Below are 21932 nucleotides of genomic sequence, written 5' to 3' on the forward strand. Positions count from 1 at the left end.
AAAATCTGACTTTTCTTCAAGTCTCATGTGAAACCAGCTGAAGAATAACTACAATTTTGATAACACGTTCATGTTTTTACAAAAGTGGGAAACAAACAAATCTCAATAAGGCACATGACATTTCCTTGACATACGCCTTAATTTATTTGATATTTAGTTGACACAAACATCTGTATTTTGTTGCAATGATTTACACAAACATCTGTATTTTGTTGCAATGATTTACACAAACATCTGTATTTTGTTGCAATGATTTAAGTATTTTAGCAAAAATAGCTTTTCTTCAATAGAATGCAATGAAATACCAGTTTCAATTAAACATGCTCAAGCAGAAAGATGTGAATCATTAAAGAGAAATAAAACATAAGAGAAGATTCAAACCTCTTTTTTTTAAATAAAGTTTTCATGGTAGCAAAAATTATTGCTGTGATATTTGTGTTCAAACTGCATCCTTGGCTGTTAAAGAATTTAAAAAGATTAAGTAAAACAAGAAGTGTTTTAGTTAAGTGAATTGTTCTGTAATTTATGTTTGTAGCATGGCCCAAGCAGAGGGTCACCCCTTTGAGTCTGGTCTGCTTGAGGTTTCTTCCTCAGAGGGAGTTTTTCCTTACAGTTGTTGCTCTGGGGGTTGGTAAGGTTAGACCTTTCCTGTGTGAAGTGCTTTGAGGCCACTCTGTTGTGATTTGGCGCTATATAAATGAAAATAAATTTAAATTGAAGACGTACTGACTGTTTACATCATGATGTGACTCTTGCACTCGAATGTTTAACACACCACAAATGCATACATAAATAATAATAATAATATAGAACCAGTACATTCTGTTGCACACGCAGACAATGAAAGTGTTCTGGATCCATACCAATAATATCTGAAAAAAGTAATTGAAGGCTAGCACTGAACTGTGAAAATTCACAGTGTCAGTTAAAGACGTGGTTTATGAGTAAGTGCTTGGGATTTTGAAGGAAAAAAATGTCATGTTTGAAAGCAAATTTTGCTTATGCGGGGGTGAGGGGACTACAATTCAAAAGATTTTCATTTTGTTTGTTGCAACAGCCTCACCATGGACTACCCCCCCCCCCCCCCCCCCAAAAAAAAGACCCTCAATTTTAGAATCTGGTTGTTGGATTTGAATTTCTACTAGAGTATATTTAAACACAGACTTTTAAGACTCTTCATTTTTGGAGCTGTGTGATTTTCTCCTGCTCTGCCAGCTGCAGGAGTTGTCAGGCCTCTTGACGCAAATAGAATATTTTTCCTGTAACCATTTTCTGCCGTTATGGTTCTGAACCAAGTCGTCCGTCCACAGGCACTCCATCTTGTGGCTGATCCCACATGGGGTGGAATGGCACCGAGTGATCTGAGAACAAGAGAAGACGTTGAGAACAGCGGTTGAACTAATCGGATGGTTTAAAGTTCTGATTTTGGTCTTATGGCACATTTGAAGTATTTACCGTGCAGTCGCAGTTCTTTGCATACTGCCCACACAGGCCTTGTTTTTGGACAACAGTAATGCTGTCCCAGAGCACCATGAAGCCACAAAGTGAGACATGCAGATTCCCGTTTGATTCCAGGTTGCCTGACAGACATGAACACACACTGTCAGAATAATCCTAAACAAGGAAATCAGTTTGCCAAGGAGATGTCTTTGTATCATTTTTATTTCAGGCTCCAAAACTATAGGCGTGAGGGTATAAACTGGACACAGTGTCAGTCTATCGCAGGGCCACTTATAGACAGAAACACACCCACAACTACACTCACTTTAAAGTTTCCAATTCACCTAACCTGCCTGTCTTTGGAAGTGGAGGCCGGAGTGAACCCACCCAAACACGGGGAGACGAACATGCAAAGCCACGGGACCAGGTGGGAAGAGATCGCAAGTCAAGTTATTTTGATTGTATCAAGAGGAAGAATGCATATAATTTTTTGTCCACTGGCTGAGCATATAGGGACGTTATTATTATTTTGAATGAATTTGTCAAAATTTAGAAAAATTAACATTTTACTTCGTCAGATCTCAAGAATCTGGAAATAGAAATATGAATACAAATATTAAAATCATTCTTAATCCCAATGCAAAACAATGCAGACTGTAGTTCTGCATGATGCAATTCATTGTGAGATTTTATTTCTCCATCATTACAGTAGCCACGGATGTAATAAAATCATCGGTGTTTATTTGTCTGTCTGTCACTCCATTATATTGTCACTACTATTGTAGGCACTCCATTATATTTTGGAGGTGATCCGGATCCAAATTTGGATTCTGGTCCAAGTTTTACTTTATATAGGCTTTGAAGAATTTCATTAAAACTACTTAACAGAGTCTCAAATTTGTACCACAGACTGATATTAGGGCAAGGAAGACTCCGCTGAATTTTGGAGGTGATCCAGATCGGCGGATGTCAGAAATCACTGATTGCTCTTGTTTTTGCATGTTTTCTTATCTACATTTTGCATGTGATTGTGTTTGTAATGTGGTCACAGTTTTACCTGCAATGACATAATCGCCTTCAGCTGGAGTCACTCCACACGCAGCAGAAGAGTCCGCAGTGTAGAAGGCTTTGAATTCCTGGGTCAGGTTAGGAGCTTTGTACAGCTGTCAAAAACAAAAAATACATTTAAAGGAAAATGACGTTTATGAACGTATCAAATCATTTCAAACTGATAAGATATGCAACATTCAGGAACGTACCTGAATCTGTGTAATCTTGTACTTCTTCAGGTTGGTAGGATTTCCGAATGGGCCGTTTTCAACCTCTTCATGCTTACCCACAGTCGCCCTGATAACTGAAAAGAGAGACGACAAACCACAATTACTAATAGTCACCTGCATCAAGAGGCATGTAGGCCTCGTGTCTCTATCTAAACATCTGACATCAGGAGCAGCATGGGGGCACCACAGGGGACGGTCCTGTCTTCCTTCCTGTTCCCACTCTACATCTCAGACTTTAGATGCTGGTCAGAGTCCTGTCACCTGCAGAAGTTTTCGGACGACTCTGCCATTGTGGTCTGCATCGGCACTGACCAGCAGGCTGAGCACAGGAGTGTGGTGGACAGGTTTGTGGGGTGGTGTGGACTCAACCACCTGCAGCTCAACATATCAGAGATGAAGGAGCTGGTGGTGGACTTCAGATGATGGAAGACCCGTCCAAATCCAGTTACCATCAATGGAAAACAGGTGGTCAAAAGGATTACTACAAGTACCTGGGTGTCCACATAATAAAATGGACTGGACTGTAAACACAAATGCTGTATATGAAGGATCAATGCCAACTGTACTTCAGGAAGCTCAGATCTTTCAATGTTTGAAGAAACAAGCTGCAGATGTTTTATCATTCGGTGGTCTCCAGCGTCATGTTCTACACTGTCGTGTAGTGACATTTCACAACATGAAATCAGCAGACATGAACACACTCAATGAGCTCATCAAGAGAGCTGGCCCTGTCCTGGGGGTTGAGCTGAAATATGCGGTGGAGGTGTCAGAGAGGAGGATGCTGAGGAAACTGCTCAGCATCCTGGACCACTGAGATGCACCACAGAAGGTCTTTCCTACCTGTGGCAATCAGACTTCCTCCCCCTTCTACAGGACGGTTACATAACGGAGTCATCTTATGTGCAATATTATCAGATATTTTGTGCAATATATCTTCCAGTCATTTAGCTTGAATTTTATTTTATTATTTTAGACACTACACTTGCTTTTTGTACTTGTATTCTAGTTGACTTATTTATTTATTAGTTTTTGATTTTTATTTAACAACTAACACTTTCTGTAATTGTGTATATTGAACTAAACATTGTTTCTTGCTTCTGGACTCTGGCAAAGTAATTTTCTTGGGATAAATAAAGTTGATTTTTATCTTTAGACCATCACCTCCCCTCCCTCCACATTGAGTGGAATGTATGCAGCGGGGGCACGAAGATACCTCAGGTGGGAAGGTAAATTGTTGATTAATCCATAGGTTGGTGAGTTTGATCATTATGCAACTAAAAGTGAAATGCTTGTTGATCTTTTCCAGCAGTACTCTTGGACCGTCAAGTAATTTATGACAGTATCATACAAAAAATGACCTGTGCGGTTGCCGAGCAACTCAACTGTCCAACCTCTCAGCTCCAAACTGGATTCCAGCTAATCTACTTTACTTAGTGTAAAGACTAGACTACATGTGGACAAAGAACAGCTAGTCAAATAAACAGTGTGCATGATTTTAGGTTAATAAGAAAAAAGTAATCTTGATATCATAAATACACACACACACTTAAATTGTTGAGAGTGTAGATTATACAGTAGATGTTTTTTGCATTATAATATGCAGTATTCACAGAGGAAATGATGGTTTACTGGTGACAGACTGACCAAAACCTGTAAAATCATAAGTTTCAGAAATGAAGTAAAGAGTGCAATTTTGTTACTGCTCATGTAATAAATGGGAGATTTTGCAATTTGGATTATGGTGCTTGAAAAACAAAGAAAAGAGGAATAAAATAAACACACATGTAATTGCAGAGCATCGTACAACCAGTTTCCTCCTCCAGAAGCCACAAAGTGGTCAAAGGTCAAAAATGGGAGAAAAAAAAAAAAAAAGCTGATTTCTTCGGCCCCCCAGATAAAATCAATTGAATGTTGCCTCTCCTTTTTTTTTGGACCGTATGTTGTATTGTGTTACAGGCAATTCCTTTTTTTTTTGTTATTATTATTAACTACGGCAGAGTTGACTCTGTCTTTTCAGTTCTCAAAACACGAAGCTGCTGGACAGACAAATTATGATCCATCTCTCTCCAGCAGAATAAGTATCGATGCACACAGCGACGTGTGAAAGAAGTTCCTGTGAGCACTTACACACGCTTGTTTCAGCTCAGAAAAGGTCAATCTAGACCTCTGACTGCTATGGGAAGAGCAATGGGAAAATAGTGAAATCCCAAAGCATTCAAATTACTTAAAACATAATAGATTTTGTTTCATCAGTGAGAGGCAGGATCTTCTTTCCACCCAAATGTCTTCTAGTGACAACACATTAAAGCTTCTGTCAGCAAGATGCTGCACAAATTGACAAATATTTAGCCATTTCATCTTCCAAAGCTAATCCAGTGGAAAAAGAGAAGCCTTTGAATACGTCAGCTCCTCCTGAATATGTCAGCTACTCACCCCACAGGAACCTGAGCAAAGAGCAGTTTAAGCAGTTGGACAAACTGGTGACTTTTGAGACTTGTTAGCTTAAGACCTGCATTGAACGCAGCAACAAACAGTGTTTTTTGGGAGATAAAATAAAGAATTGACTTGTAATTTATTAAAGAAGTCAAGAAATCTCTTCATTGGTCTCACACAGGCGCGTAACCCAGGGGTGCACTACATCACCCCTCATCCCCACCTCAAATAACGGTTATACATACACACACATATACATGTATATTCAAAGGACGTAATCCTGTCCTGAGCCGTCAACTCCACTGAGGTTGTGCTTATTAATGTGCACTTTTTACAAAATGTTCCTATCCCGAGGTATCTTCCGATAAGTGTTTACATGTTGTTGCTCTGTGGATACAGAAGATACCCTTCAGCATTTGCATTGACCTGTAGAAAATGGCAATGCCATGATTTATAATTAAGGTTATGATTAGAGATCATTTTAAGGAGATTCACAATCCTTTGAAATTCACCTACTGCATCCTTATAGCTGTAAGGTAAAAAGATTGAGTTGTGCCCTTTGGGATCAAATTGAATCTGCAATTCAAATTTTTGCCTTCGTCTTTGTCTGAGCTGACCAGCATCAAAAAGCCAAACTTTTAAATATTGAAATTCAAAACACTGACCACAGGATCTATTGATCCTCATTCTCCTGAGTTACAAAATTATATATATATATTATTTGCCTTTCTTACCCACGTCTGCGTCACAAAAGTACTGCTGAGGATGTTTTGGTAAGCATTTGCAGGCTTCAGCCACCTCTCCGTCCCTCCAAAGAAACAGGACGATCAGGGTCACGAAACACGTCTTCACCGTCCACGACATTTTTTATAACTATTACTGAATTAAGACAGACAGGTGGCAAAGAAAAGTTCAGCACTAGGAGAATAAAAAATGAACAAAATTGTACAAGGTTTCAGTAGAAAGAAAGAAAAAAAGTGAGTTTAAGAGACAAAGTTAAAGAAGATTGAAATTTGATGTTTTCGGCTGCAGATGGAGCGCTTTAATAGAGCAGCCGGGGGCGGGGTCATCGAGCTCAGCCAATCAGAGCAACGCTGTGGAGGTCCGCATGACTGTTACCGATGACATAACTCGGGCATTTATTGATCACATTAGTCACCGTCATCCCGCTACTTAAAAAAAAAAAATGTTTCTACAATAGTCAGATAAATGATGCATGTTCATCTCAAATTAAAATCCTTGTTTTGCAAATAAATACAAAAAACTTATTTTCTTGATCAGGTGCTGAAAACCTTGATTACATTTTCATTGCATTTGCAGGAGATCAGCAGAAAATGATACATTTTAAAATATGAAATACATTTTAAAAGCGCATGTTGAATTTTTTTATTTCCATAAAATGATCTTTTGTTTCTTATAATGTGTGACCATCATAAACTGAGTAACAACCTAATGAGCTAAATAAATAAATATGAGATTTTTTAGTGGCTTGATATTATTCTTCAAAACAGCATGCAAAGCAAACGTGTCAACCCAGAAATCAGAATATTTGGACTTGCAATGAAGTGCACCAAGTTGCTATAATAATCATACATGAAGTGTTTTGAAGATAAAAAAAATTACAGTGTTGTCGAACAAAGTTAATAAAAACCTAAAATTACACCAAATAAGCCATATAATTCACATTTTTTAAACCTATTGACTGTTCTCCATTAAATTCTTCAGATTTTTTTTTAAAGATGGGTTATTTGAGAGAATAAGACATGCTGTCTCTCTGCATATTTTACTGCTAGAAAGTTGATAGTAAAAAAAAAAAGTCATCACTATTTTCTTATTGTGATGAAATCATATCAATTAAAGAACACTTCTGAATGAAAGCCAATGTTCATCACAGGAATTATAAATTTTAATCAATCATTTAAATTGACCGTGTTTTCCCTTAAAGGAACGTATTGTCCATTTTGTTGTTTATGCCCATCCTATAATTCATTTTCACACCCTAATCCTTTTGGTGACAGAAGACAGCTTTTTCCACCGTACATTCATTGAGGCTTGCTTCCAAAAAACAGAAGGGTCCCAGGTGGTCAAGGTCACCCGTGACCATTCTCCATTTAATGTGGAGTTGGGTCATGAAGAGCATCCAGCGTAAACTTGTGCAAACACATCGAATCTGCTGTAGTACCTCCGATGTGAAAAGGGAGAAGCCGAAATAACTTATTGTTCAGTGAGGCAGGTAATTGGTTTGCATTACTTTTAACAATTTTTTGAACAGCAAACATAAAAAAGTAGGAGTTAAATGATCTTTTCCAATATTTTTTCTGGTGCAACATTAAAATAAATTTTTCATCTTTTTATGAAGGTTTCTTCAGTGGTAAAATACAGGACAGCAGACAATACAACCGTTAGGATCCAGTTTTTCCGCACATGAAGAACATAAACTGCTTCATTGGTGATGGCAGATTGGAAACGAAACACAGAAGGACAAACAGTTATCCAGCAGAGATAATCTATGTTTTTTTTTGTTTTGTTTTTCTAGGATAACGTGCTGAACTTAAACACAAACAGAACCTTCAAGACTGATTATTTTTTTAATCATCTCAGCAATGACGTTCATGTCACTGAGTCCTCAGCCTTTGAGATGGAGAGACATGTGAGAACAGCTCATGGTCTCATGAGGTCAGTGGACGGAGGTGTTTGGAGACACAGATACCTTTGTAAGAGAACAAAGTTCCAAATATTCAGAGTCCTGATGTTTTTTTGTGTGGTGGTGAGACTTGGACACTAGCCCCTGAGCTAAAGCAATGACTGGATGTCTTTGGTGTCCAAGGATCCTCCAAAGAAATGTAGACCCAAGTGGCACCAGCTAGTATAATGTCAGATAAGACATTATGGGCTTGAGGACCGCAGCTACTGGAAGAGGACAAGAGGACACCAACCTATCACCAGACTGTGACAGATAGATGGCGACTTACTGGAAGTGGGAACAGACTGGTTGTCAGCCTGCGTGGTTGTCATCCAGGATCCAAAGTGGTTCCATTGTGTGGTGGATGCAGTGACACATGGTACCAGGCAGACCTAACCTGACCTGAGACATATTTATGAATAATGTATTATTATTATCACAAAGCAATATTAAATTTGCACATCAGTGAAGTGGCGGGTACTGTTTCTGCTTGTGTGTGTGTGTGTGTGTGTGTGTGTGTGTGTGTGTGTGTGTGGTGTGTGTGTGTGTGTGTGTGTGTGTGTGTGTGTGTGTGTGTGTGTGTGTGTGTGTGTGTGTTGTGTGTGTGTGTGTGTGTGTGTGTGTGTGCATCTCAAATAAAAATCCTTGTTTTCAACAAAAAACAAAAACTTGATTTCTTGATCAAGTGGTGAAAACCTTGATTACATTTTCATAGCACTTGCAGGAGATCAGCACAAACATGATGAATTTTAAGTGTGAAACACATTTAAAAACATGTTGAATTATGAATCACCTGTTTTAATAATTACTGTATGCAATGGATTGTTTGAAGATGTATGATTTGGTTTTTATTCTCATAAATCTCAATATTATTCTCATATTGGAAAAAAATTAAATTAATATAAAGGCATTGGAGGCATACTCGGACTGATAATCTGTGATTTTGGGCATTTGCCCGGTGGGCCGCTGCACGTTTTCACGTGCGTGGGCCGGCCCTCCCATATTTATAGAGATTGTGGAAATACAGTGTTCTCGAACCGCGCGCTGCTGTCAACACGAGGAAAGTCCGTGATCGGTGAAGCTACAGCATTTAATCGGCGCAGCTGCAGAACCACTTCCTGAATTTGTGTCAAAACAAAAGTTCTGTATTGTTTCATACACGGCGCAGTCTTATTCTAGGTTTCAGTTTTGTTTCCGTTTGATCACACAACGGTGACTTACATCGAGCATAATGATTGACATGACCAACAGCCAATGACAATTGGAGAAGCATACTAGGTGGCCAATCAGATTGCAGGAAGAGCAGGCGGCCGCTCCCGCCCCTGCAGTGTTGCCAGATGTACGATAATTATCGTATTTGTGCGATAGTTTTACCCTCTGTACGATGTACGATCAATAATGGGAAAAAATCCAAAATGTACGATCATTTCAGTTGGTTGCCCAAACACGCATCTCTCTCTGACACCCAAGAATCATTTTGCAGGCGTTGCACTCAGGCGGCATCAAAGACACACCACACACAGGGCTGCTGCAGGCTTTGGCCGCCCGGGACAGTCATTTGAAAGCCCGCCCCCTCTCATACAAAGTAATGAGTTCCATCTAATCTCTGCCGTGACAGAAAGATTACCCAACCAACACCTTTTTTTTTTCGAAACTTTATTTCAACAAATGCAATAACAACGAATAAACACAAGAGCAAAGAGATAGACAAGAAAAATAAAAAAAGTTCAAGTTCCTTATGGAGGTGTCAACATTTTTTCTGTGTTGAACAAAATCTGCACAAGTGTCCATGGCATCGAATGACGACAGTGACCTCGAGGTTGAATTCAACTCTTTCTAGTCTGGTAATTAACACATGTTTGTGTCCCTTCACAGAAAAAAAAAAATCTTTCTAGTAGTGCGTTCTAGTTTCCCCATTCCTATGATTACTGTTTAAAAATGTGACATAAAATTCTTTGGAAATTAAAAAAAAAAAAAAAAAAAAAAGCTAAAATAGCTACGTTTTATGCGTTTTGTTTGTGTACGATCATTTCTCCCAAAATACGATAATTTTGAGGTTTTGTTACGATAGTTTCATATTTCATATCTGGCAACACTGCGCCCCTGTGAATGGACTGACTCCTCGGCGCCCGGACTTCTCTGCGCTTCGCGCTCTCCCTGCTGCTCGGATTTATTCCCCAATGTTGCTCCTGGTGTGGAAACGAGGGTGAAAATTTAATTTAAAACAAATGAGTGATGTTTTTGTTTGTTTTAGGGGGTCAAAGCTGTGATCTTTATGGGACAGCAGACCAGTTATAATGGTAATAGGGGAGGCCGGGGCTGTTTGTAACTGTTCAAAGCTGCAGCCATGCTGGCATTTTGATTTCACTTTACACGTTATGAGGATCAGTTCACAGAAGTGAAATATTCTTTGGCGTATTCCACACTCTAAAACAAATTATTTGCTCAGTTTAAAAACAAAACAAAACCCTAAAATAGCAATTTGCATGTTTTTTTAAAGAAATTCTAACTCAGCCACTGAGTACACACAAGACACTTATAGTCAGACAAACCCAAGTTTAGCAACGCATTTAATTAAGTGGTTTTGTATACTTAATTTGCTTTGTCCTCTACACTGTTAATTAATTTTAACCAATTTAAAGGTTTTGGTGTTATTAGTTAGTCAAGTTATTTAAGTTTTTCAAGCTTCTTTTTTGCCTCCATTCCACTCAGTAATGTTCATGCAAAATATTATCTTAATTTTCTCTCTCTCTCTCACACACACACACACACACACACACACACACACACACACACACACACACACTTTGGAGACACAAAAGCTTTTTTCCACCTGTGTGCTTTTGCTTCCATTTTGTACTATGATCAAGGTGAAATGACAGTGAAAGTGTGTGTTTAGGTGTGTGTTCATGGTGTTTAGGTGTATAGTATTTGTTCATTGGGGGTTTGGTATGGGCGGGTGGGTGTGCGTGTTTGGGGGTGGATTCATCGGGCCAATAGTGGGCTGGTCCAGAGTAAAAATGCCAGGGCCGAAATTTGTTCCCAGTCCGACCCTGCTTGGAGGTTCTTAAATGAAATCATAAATAAGAAAAAAGATGTCAAAGAATATCCTGCCTATTTTTATACATATACTGACAGAAATTGTTTAAGAAAACAAAGCAGATCATTTAATGGTTATTTTGTTAATGTAGGTAAAAACTTAGCAAATTTAAATGTTCCTTCCAAAACGTGCTCCTTGAATCACAGCAGAACAATAGGAACAGTTTGTGATTCAATGTTCATTAAAGGAATGGATGAAATAGAAATTATTGATATAGTTCACAAACTTAAAGGGAAAAAATCAACTGATAGTGATCATTTTGATATGTCTTTGGTTAAAAATATTATTGATTGCATTGTTAAACCTTTAACATAGATCTGTAATTTGTCATTGATGACTGGGAAATTTCCTTTCAAAATGAAAATAGCTAAAGTGATCCCATTGTTCAAATCTGGTGACAAGCATGTCTTTTGCAATTATAGGCCAATCTCCCTCTTACCACAATTTTCCAAAATTCTGGTAAAGGTATTTGAAATTAGGTTAAATGATTTTTTAACTAAACATCATATTCTTAGCGAGCAGCAATACGGTTTTAGAAAGAATCGCACTACTTCGCTGACTGTGATGGACTTCGTTGAACAAATTACCAACGCGATTGAAAATAAGCAATATACTGTAGGGGTTTTTTTTTTTTTTTTTGATTTACAGAAAGCATTTGATACTATAGATCATACCTTGCTATTGGACAAATTACAGAAGTATGGTATCAGGGGATTGGCACATGACTGGATAGCGAGCTACTTAGACAGTAGGTATCATTTTGTCCACTTTGGTGGGACAAATTCTGAGTTTTTGAAGATTACTTGTGGGGTGCCCCAGGGTTCAGTCCTTGGGCCACTGTTGTTCCTTTTGTATATTAATGATATATGTTTGGTTTCTAAGTATGTAAGTTGTATTTTATTTGCGGATGATACGACTGTGTTTTGTAGTGGGGATCATTTGGGACAGCTCCTGGACAAGATGGAGAACGAATTACGTAAATTTAAAAAATGGTTTGATTTAAATAAATTATTGCTCCATTTTGGTAAAACTAAGTGTAGCATATTTGGAAATAAGTCCAGGAATTTAAGCAAAAAACTTACTACATGATATTGAAATTGTAACAGATACAAAATTTCTTGGTGTTCATATTGATGATAGATTAAGCTGGAAAAAACATATTAACTATGTTAAAACTAAAATGTCAAAAGCCATTGCAATTCTGCATAAAGCCCAGGACTTCCTCACCCAACATGCAGTAACCACTTTATATCATGCATTACTTGTTCCATATATGACATATTGTGTCGAGGTTTGGAGAAATACATACAGAACTAATACTAAACCAGTTTTTCTGTTGCAAAAGAAAGCTATATGAATTATCAGTAATAAACCATATCGAGAGCAAACAAATTTGTTATTTGTTTGTCGGCAAATTTTAAATTCTGGGACTTAGTTGATTATAGTACAATACAGATTATGTATAAAGTTAAAAATAAGTTTTCCAGTTACAGTTTGAGAGGAACATTATTATCTGAGAAATTGAAGATCTGTACTACTGTTAAAAGTAATTGTGTTTCCGTCAGGGGTGTTAATATTTGGAATAATTGTCCTGATAATATTAAAATACTTGGTATACTGGTTGGTTTTAAAAGGCTTTACAAAAATAATATATTTACTTGTTATAGGTTGAAGGATTAGGTTTACCGTTTTTGTCACTGTTCACTCTTACTTGTTTGGTTGTGTTTTGAAATTTTGTGATTCAGTTAAATTGTTTATGCACCTTTTTTCTCTTTTCTTGTATAGTTAGTATGACCATATGTGTATGCCTGTATGTATATATATATATATATATATATATATATGTATGTATGTATGTGTGTATATATATGAGGTCTGTGAGAAAAGAAACCGACCGTTTTATTTATTTTTTTTAAACTATATGGATTTGAATCATGTGCGATTACGTTAGACAAGCTTGAACCCTCACGCACATGCGTGAGTTTTTTCACGCCTGTCGGTTGCGTCATTCGCCTGTGAGCAGACTTTGTGTGAGCAGTGGTCCACTCCTCCCATCGCAATTCCTTTGTCTGACAACTTGCTGAGAGACTGCCGCTTTGCTTCATCAAAATTTTTTCAGAAACTGTGAGACACATGGAAGTGGACACCATTCGAGAAATTCAGACGGTTTTCGATGAAAATTTTAACGGCTGATGAGAGATTATGGAGTGTTACTGTCGCTTTAAGGACAACCCACGGAGTCGGTTGGCGCACCGCGCCCCGAGCCGCAGCCGTCAGCCTGTTTCGAGCTGAAAACTTCCAAATTTAAGCCTCTGTTGACCCAGGATGTCGTGAGAGAACAGAGAAGTTTCAGAAGAGGTCGGGATCAGCAGTTTATCTGGACATTCCATTGTTAAATGAGATTTTCTAATGAAAGACGTGCGGACGGATTGGCGCGTCGGCACGCAGCCGCTCATGGCGAGGCGCTACAGAGAAACACCTCCGTGTTGATAGCCATTCGTAAAATTCAGGCGGCTTTCGATGGTTTTCAGTCGAGTGAGTATCCAAGAAATTGTTTAACAGCTGGGCATGTTCCAACTTGTTCTGTAAGGCTTCCAACGAGGTGTTTCTCCATGGGGAGTCCTTAAAGCGACAATAACACTCCATAATCTTTCATCAGCCATTAAATTTTTCATTTTTTCATTTTTCAAATTTTACATTCACAAAAAGTAATGTAAAAGTTACCACATCAAGGCAGAGTTTGACATTAATGTCGTAGTCGGATGAACAGGATTGTTACTTCTGAGCACGCATTTAAAAATCTGACTTTTCTTCAAGTCTCATGTGAAACCAGCTGAAGAATAACTACAATTTTGATAACACGTTCATGTTTTTACAAAAGTGGGAAACAACAAATCTCAATAAGGCACATGACATTTCCTTGACATACGCCTTAATTTATTTGATATTTAGTTGACACAAACATCTGTATTTTGTTGCAATGATTTACACAAACATCTGTATTTTGTTGCAATGATTTAAGTATTTTAGCAAAAATAGCTTTTCTTCAATAGAATGCAATGAATTACCAGTTTCAATTAAACATGCTCAAGCAGAAAGATGTGAATCATTAAAGAGAAATAAAACATAAGAGAAGATTCAAACCTCTTTTTTTTAAATAAAGTTTTCATGGTAGCAAAAATTATTGCTGTGATATTTGTGTTCAAACTGCATCCTTGGCTGTTAAAGAATTTAAAAAGATTAAGTAAAACAAGAAGTGTTTTAGTTAAGTGAATTGTTCTGTAATTTATGTTTGTAGCATGGCCCAAGCAGAGGGTCCACCCTTTGAGTCTGGTCTGCTTGAGGTTTCTTCCTCAGAGGGAGTTTTTCCTTACAGTTGTTGCTCTGGGGGTTGGTAAGGTTAGACCTTTCCTGTGTGAAGTGCTTTGAGGCCACTCTGTTGTGATTTGGCGCTATATAAATGAAAATAAATTTAAATTGAAGACGTACTGACTGTTTACATCATGATGTGACTCTTGCACTCGAATGTTTAACACACCACAAATGCATACATAAATAATATAATAATATAGAACCAGTACATTCTGTTGCACACGCAGACAATGAAGTGTTCTGGATCCATATCAATAATATCTGAAAAAAGTAATTGAAGGCTAGCACTGAACTGTGAAAATTCACAGTGTCAGTTAAAGACGTGGTTTATGAGTAAGTGCTTGGGATTTTGAAGGAAAAAATGTCATGTTTGAAAGCAAATTTTGCTTATGCGGGGGTGAGGGGACTACAATTCAAAAGATTTTCATTTTGTTTGTTGCAACAGCCTCACCATGGACTACTCCCCCCCCCCCCCCCCCCCCCCCCCCCCCAAAAAAAAGACCCTCAATTTTAGAATCTGGTTGTTGGATTTGAATTTCTACTAGAGTATATTTAAACACAGACTTTTAAGACTCTTCATTTTTGGAGCTGTGTGATTTTCTCCTGCTCTGCCAGCTGCAGGAGTTGTCAGGCCTCTTGACGCAAATAGAATATTTTTCCTGTAACCATTTTCTGCCGTTATGGTTCTGAACCAAGTCGTCCGTCCACAGGCACTCCATCTTGTGGCTGATCCCACATGGGGTGGAATGGCACCGAGTGATCTGAGAACAAGAGAAGACGTTGAGAACAGCGGTTGAACTAATCGGATGGTTTAAAGTTCTGATTTGGTCTTATGGCACATTTGAAGTATTTACCGTGCAGTCGCAGTTCTTTGCATACTGCCCACACAGGCCTTGTTTTTGGACAACAGTAATGCTGTCCCAGAGCACCATGAAGCCACAAAGTGAGACATGCAGATTCCCGTTTGATTCCAGGTTGCCTGACAGACATGAACACACACTGTCAGAATAATCCTAAACAAGGAAATCAGTTTGCCAAGGAGATGTCTTTGTATCATTTTTATTTCAGGCTCCAAAACTATAGGCGTGAGGGTATAAACTGGACACAGTGTCAGTCTATCGCAGGGCCACTTATAGACAGAAACACACCCACACCTACAGTCACTTTAAAGTTTCCAATTCACCTAACCTGCCTGTCTTTGGAAGTGGAGGCCGGAGTGAACCCACCCAAACACGGGGAGACGAACATGCAAAGCCACGGGACCAGGTGGGAAGAGATCGCAAGTCAAGTTATTTTGATTGTATCAAGAGGAAGAATGCATATAATTTTTTGTCCACTGGCTGAGCATATAGGGACGTTATTATTATTTTGAATGAATTTGTCAAAATTTAGAAAAATTAACATTTTACTTCGTCAGATCTCAAGAATCTGGAAATAGAAATATGAATACAAATATTAAAATCATTCTTAATCCCAATGCAAAACAATGCAGACTGTAGTTCTGCATGATGCAATTCATTGTGAGATTTTATTTCTCCATCATTACAGTAGCCATGGATGTAATAAAATTATCAGTGTTTATTTGTCTGTCTGTCACTCCATTATATTGTCACTACTATTGTAGGCACTCCATTATATTTTGGAGGTGATCCGGATCCAAATTTGGATTCTGGTCCAAGTTTTACTTTATATAGGCTTTGAAGAATTTCATTAAAACTACTTAACAGAGTCTCAAATTTGTACCACAGACTGATATTAGGGCAAGGAAGACTCCGCTGAATTTTGGAGGTGATCCAGATCGGCGGATGTCAGAAATCACTGATTGCTCTTGTTTTTGCATGTTTTCTTATCTACATTTTGCATGTGATTGTGTTTGTAATGTGGTCACAGTTTTACCTGCAATGACATAATCGCCTTCAGCTGGAGTCACTCCACACGCAGCAGAAGAGTCCGCAGTGTAGAAGGCTTTGAATTCCTGGGTCAGGTTAGGAGCTTTGTACAGCTGTCAAAAACAAAAAATACATTTAAAGGAAAATGACGTTTATGAACGTATCAAATCATTTCAAACTGATAAGATATGCAACATTCAGGAACGTACCTGAATCTGTGTAATCTTGTACTTCTTCAGGTTGGTAGGATTTCCGAATGGGCCGTTTTCAACCTCTTCATGCTTACCCACAGTTGCCCTGATAACTGAAAAGAGAGACGACAAACCACAATTACTAATAGTCACCTGCATCAAGAGGCATGTAGGCCCCGTGTCTCTATCTAAACATCTGACATCAGGAGCAGCATGGGGGCACCACAGGGGACGGTCCTGTCTTCCTTCCTGTTCCCACTCTACATCTCAGACTTTAGATGCTGGTCAGAGTCCTGTCACCTGCAGAAGTTTTCGGACGACTCTGCCATTGTGGTCTGCATCGGCACTGACCAGCAGGCTGAGCACAGGGGTGTGGTGGACAGGTTTGTGGGGTGGTGTGGACTCAACCACCTGCAGCTCAACATATCAGAGATGAAGGAGCTGGTGGTGGACTTCAGAAGATGGAAGACCCGTCCAAATCCAGTTACCATCAATGGAAAACAGGTGGTCAAAAGGATTACTACAAGTACCTGGGTGTCCACATAATAAAATGGACTGGACTGTAAACACAAATGCTGTATATTAAGGATCAATGCCAACTGTACTTCAGGAAGCTCAGATCTTTCAATGTTTGAAGAAACAAGCTGCAGATGTTTTATCATTCGGTGGTCTCCAGCGTCATGTTCTACACTGTCGTGTAGTGACATTTCACAACATGAAATCAGCAGACATGAACACACTCAATGAGCTCATCAAGAGAGCTGGCTCTGTCCTGGGGGTTGAGCTGAAATATGCAGTGGAGGTGTCAGAGAGGAGGATGCTGAGGAAACTGCTCAGCATCCTGGACCACTGAGATGCACCACAGAAGGTCTTTCCTACCTGTGGCAATCAGACTTCCTCCCCCTTCTACAGGACGGTTACATAACGGACTCATCTTATGTGCAATATTATCAGATATTTTGTGCAATATATCTTCCAGTCATTTAGCTTGAATTTTATTTTATTATTTTAGACACTACACTTGCTTTTTGTACTTGTATTCTAGTTGACTTATTTATTTATTAGTTTTTGATTTTTATTTAACTACTAACACTTTCTGTAATTGTGTATATTGAACTAAACATTGTTTCTTGCTTCTGGACTCTGGCAAAGTAATTTTCTTGGGATAAATAAAGTTGATTTTTATCTTTAGACCATCACCTCCCCTCCCTCCACATTGAGTGGAATGTATGCAGCGGGGGCACGAAGATACCTCAGGTGGGAAGGTAAATTGTTGATTAATCCATAGGTTGGTGAGTTTGATCATTATGCAACTAAAAGTGAAATGCTTGTTGATCTTTTCCAGCAGTACTCTTGGACCGTCAAGTAATTTATGACAGTATCATACAAAAAATGACCTGTGCGGTTGCCGAGCAACTCAACTGTCCAACCTCTCAGCTCCAAACTGGATTCCAGCTAATCTACTTTACTTTAGTGTAAAGACTAGACTACATGTGGACAAAGAACAGCTAGTCAAATAAACAGTGTGCATGATTTTAGGTTAATAAGAAAAAAGTAAATCTTGATATCATAAATACACACACACACTTAAATTGTTGACAGTGTAGATTATACAGTAGATGTTTTTTGCATTATAATATGCAGTATTCACAGAGGAAATGATGGTTTACTGGTGACAGACTGACCAAAACCTGTAAAATCATAAGTTTCAGAAATGAAGTAAAGAGTGCAATTTTGTTACTGCTCATGTAATAAATGGGAGATTTTGCAATTTGGATTATGGTGCTTGAAAAACAAAGAAAAGAGGAATAAAATAAACACACATGTAATTGCAGAGCATCGTACAACCAGTTTCCTCCTCCAGAAGCCACAAAGTGGTCAAAGGTCAAAAATGGGAGAAGAAAAAAAAAAAGCTGATTTCTTCGGCCCCCCAGATAAAATCAATTGAATGTTGCCTCTCCTTTTTTTTTTGGACCGTATGTTGTATTGTGTTACAGGCAATTCCTTTTTTTTTGTTATTATTATTAACTACGGCAGAGTTGACTTTGTCTTTTCAGTTCTCAAAACACGAAGCTGCTGGACAGACAAATTATGATCCATCTCTCTCCAGCAGAATAAGTATCGATGCACACAGCGACGTGTGAAAGAAGTTCCTGTGAGCACTTACACACGCTTGTTTCAGCTCAGAAAAGGTCAATCTAGACCTCTGACTGCTATGGGAAGAGCAATGGGAAAATAGTGAAATCCCAAAGCATTCAAATTACTTAAAACATAATAGATTTTGTTTCATCAGTGAGAGGCAGGATCTTCTTTCCACCCAAATGTCTTCTAGTGACAACACATTAAAGCTTCTGTCAGCAAGATGCTGCACAAATTGACAAATATTTAGCCATTTCATCTTCCAAAGCTAATCCAGTGGAAAAAGAGAAGCCTTTGAATATGTCAGCTCCTCCTGAATATGTCAGCTACTCACCCCACAGGAACCTGAGCAAAGAGCAGTTTAAGCAGTTGGACAAACTGGTGACTTTTGAGACTTGTTAGCTTAAGACCTGCATTGAACGCAGCAACAAACAGTGTTTTTTGGGAGATAAAATAAAGAATTGACTTGTAATTTATTAAAGAAGTCAAGAAATCTCTTCATTGGTCTCACACAGGCGCGTAACCCAGGGGTGCACTACATCACCCCTCATCCCCACCTCAAATAACGGTTATACATACACACACATATACATGTATATTCAAAGGACGTAATCCTGTCCTGAGCCGTCAACTCCACTGAGGTTGTGCTTATTAATGTGCACTTTTTACAAAATGTTCCTATCCCGAGGTATCTTCCGATAAGTGTTTACATGTTGTTGCTCTGTGGATACAGAAGATACCCTTCAGCATTTGCATTGACCTGTAGAAAATGGCAATGCCATGATTTATAATTAAGGTTATGATTAGAGATCATTTTAAGGAGATTCACAATCCTTTGAAATTCACCTACTGCATCCTTATAGCTGTAAGGTAAAAAGATTGAGTTGAGCCCTTTGGGATCAAATTGAATCTGCAATTCAAATTTTTGCCTTCGTCTTTGTCTGAGCTGACCAGCATCAAAAAGCCAAACTTTTAAATATTGAAATTCAAAACACTGACCACAGGATCTATTGATCCTCATTCTCCTGAGTTACAAAATTATATATATATATATCATTTGCCTTTCTTACCCACGTCTGCGTCACAAAAGTACTGCTGAGGATGTTTTGGTAAGCATTTGCAGGCTTCAGCCACCTCTCCGTCCCTCCAAAGAAACAGGACGATCAGGGTCACGAAACACGTCTTCACCGTCCACGACATTTTTTATAACTATTACTGAATTAAGACAGACAGGTGGCAAAGAAAAGTTCAGCACTAGGAGAATAAAAAATGAACAAAAATTGTACAAGGTTTCAGTAGAAAGAAAGAAAAAAAGTGAGTTTAAGAGACAAAGTTAAAGAAGATTGAAATTTGATGTTTTCGGCTGCAGATGGAGCGCTTTAATAGAGCAGCCGGGGGCGGGGTCATCGAGCTCAGCCAATCAGAGCAACGCTGTGGAGGTCCGCATGACTGTTACCGATGACATAACTCGGGGCATTTATTGATCACATTAGTCACCGTCATCCCGCTACTTAAAAAAAAAAAATGTTTCTACAATAGTCAGATAAATGATGCATGTTCATCTCAAATTAAAATCCTTGTTTTGCAAATAAATACAAAAAACTTATTTTCTTGATCAGGTGCTGAAAACCTTGATTACATTTTCATTGCATTTGCAGGAGATCAGCAGAAAATGATACATTTTAAAATATGAAATACATTTTAAAAGCGCATGTTGAATTTTTTTATTTCCATAAAATGATCTTTTGTTTCTTATAATGTGTGACCATCATAAACTGAGTAACAACCTAATGAGCTAAATAAATAAATATGAGATTTTTAGTGGCTTGATATTATTCTTCAAAACAGCATGCAAAGCAAACGTGTCAACCCAGAAATCAGAATATTTGGACTTGCAATGAAGTGCACCAAGTTGCTATAATAATCATACATGAAGTGTTTTGAAGATAAAAAAAATTACAGTGTTGTCGAACAAAGTTAATAAAAACCTAAAATTACACCAAATAAGCCATATAATTCACATTTTTTAAACCTATTGACTGTTCTCCATTAAATTCTTCAGATTTTTTTTTAAAGATGGGTTATTTGAGAGAATAAGACATGCTGTCTCTCTGCATATTTTACTGCTAGAAAGTTGATAGTAAAAAAAAAAGTCATCACTATTTTCTTATTGTGATGAAATCATATCAATTAAAGAACACTTCTGAATGAAAGCCAATGTTCATCACAGGAATTATAAATTTTAATCAATCATTTAAATTGACCGTGTTTTCCCTTAAAGGAACGTATTGTCCATTTTGTTGTTTATGCCCATCCTATAATTCATTTTCACACCCTAATCCTTTTGGTGACAGAAGACAGCTTTTTCCACCGTACATTCATTGAGGCTTGCTTCCAAAAAACAGAAGGGTCCCAGGTGGTCAAGGTCACCCGTGACCATTCTCCATTTAATGTGGAGTTGGGTCATGAAGAGCATCCAGCGTAAAACTTGTGCAAACACATCGAATCTGCTGTAGTACCTCCGAGTGAAAAGGGAGAAGCCGAAATAACTTATTGTTCAGTGAGGCAGGTAATTGGTTTGCATTACTTTTAACAATTTTTTGAACAGCAAACATAAAAAAGTAGGAGTTAAATGATCTTTTCCAATATTTTTTCTGGTGCAACATTAAAATAAATTTTTCATCTTTTTATGAAGGTTTCTTCAGTGGTAAAATACAGGACAGCAGACAATACAACCGTTAGGATCCAGTTTTTCCGCACATGAAGAACATAAACTGCTTCCATGGTGATGGCAGATTGGAAACGAAACACAGAAGGACAAACAGTTATCCAGCAGAGATAATCTATGTTTTTTTTTTGTTTTGTTTTTCTAGGATAACGTGCTGAACTTAAACACAAACAGAACCTTCAAGACTGATTATTTTTTTAATCATCTCAGCAATGACGTTCATGTCACTGAGTCCTCAGCCTTTGAGATGGAGAGACATGTGAGAACTAGCTAGTATAATGTCAGATAAGACATTATGGGCTTGAGGACCGCAGCTACTGGAAGAGGACAAGAGGACACCAACCTATCTCCAGACTGTGACAGATAGATGGCGACTTACTGGAAGTGGGAACAGACTGGTTGTCAGCCTGCGTGGTTGTCATCCAGGATCCAAAGTGGTTCCATTGTGTGGTGGATGCAGTGACACATGGTACCAGGCAGACCTAACCTGACCTGAGACATATTTATGAATAATGTATTATTATTATCACAAAGCAATATTAAATTTGCACATCAGTGAAGTGGCGGGTACTGTTTCTGCTTGTGTGTGTGTGTGTGTGTGTGTGTGTGTGCATCTCAAATAAAAATCCTTGTTTTTCAACAAAAAACAAAAAACTTGATTTCTTGATCAAGTGGTG

General features: G+C 38.2%; 2 protein-coding genes across 2 annotated transcripts; both read right to left on the minus strand.

Annotated features, from left to right (window-relative positions):
* Positions 1 to 1129: 1129 nt before the first annotated feature.
* LOC117527542 (metalloproteinase inhibitor 2-like) lies at positions 1130 to 6065 on the minus strand. The gene is made up of 5 exons (XM_034189936.1): positions 5888 to 6065; positions 2700 to 2794; positions 2498 to 2603; positions 1456 to 1580; positions 1130 to 1361 (listed from the first exon to the last, which is right to left on the minus strand). The coding sequence occupies exons 1-5, from the start codon at positions 6015 to 6017 to the stop codon at positions 1167 to 1169; spliced, it is 651 nt and encodes a 216-aa protein (XP_034045827.1). The 5' UTR covers positions 6018 to 6065; the 3' UTR covers positions 1130 to 1166.
* An 8772-nt stretch (positions 6066 to 14837) lies between these two features.
* Positions 14838 to 19801, minus strand: LOC117527543 (metalloproteinase inhibitor 2-like). Its single transcript, XM_034189937.1, has 5 exons — positions 19598 to 19801; positions 16407 to 16501; positions 16205 to 16310; positions 15163 to 15287; positions 14838 to 15069 (listed from the first exon to the last, which is right to left on the minus strand). The coding sequence occupies exons 1-5, from the start codon at positions 19725 to 19727 to the stop codon at positions 14875 to 14877; spliced, it is 651 nt and encodes a 216-aa protein (XP_034045828.1). The 5' UTR covers positions 19728 to 19801; the 3' UTR covers positions 14838 to 14874.
* Between the last annotated feature and the right edge of the window lie 2131 nt (positions 19802 to 21932).

This window comes from Thalassophryne amazonica, chromosome 16 (genome assembly GCF_902500255.1).
Source record: "Thalassophryne amazonica chromosome 16, fThaAma1.1, whole genome shotgun sequence".
Classification (NCBI taxonomy): Eukaryota; Metazoa; Chordata; class Actinopteri; order Batrachoidiformes; family Batrachoididae; genus Thalassophryne; species Thalassophryne amazonica.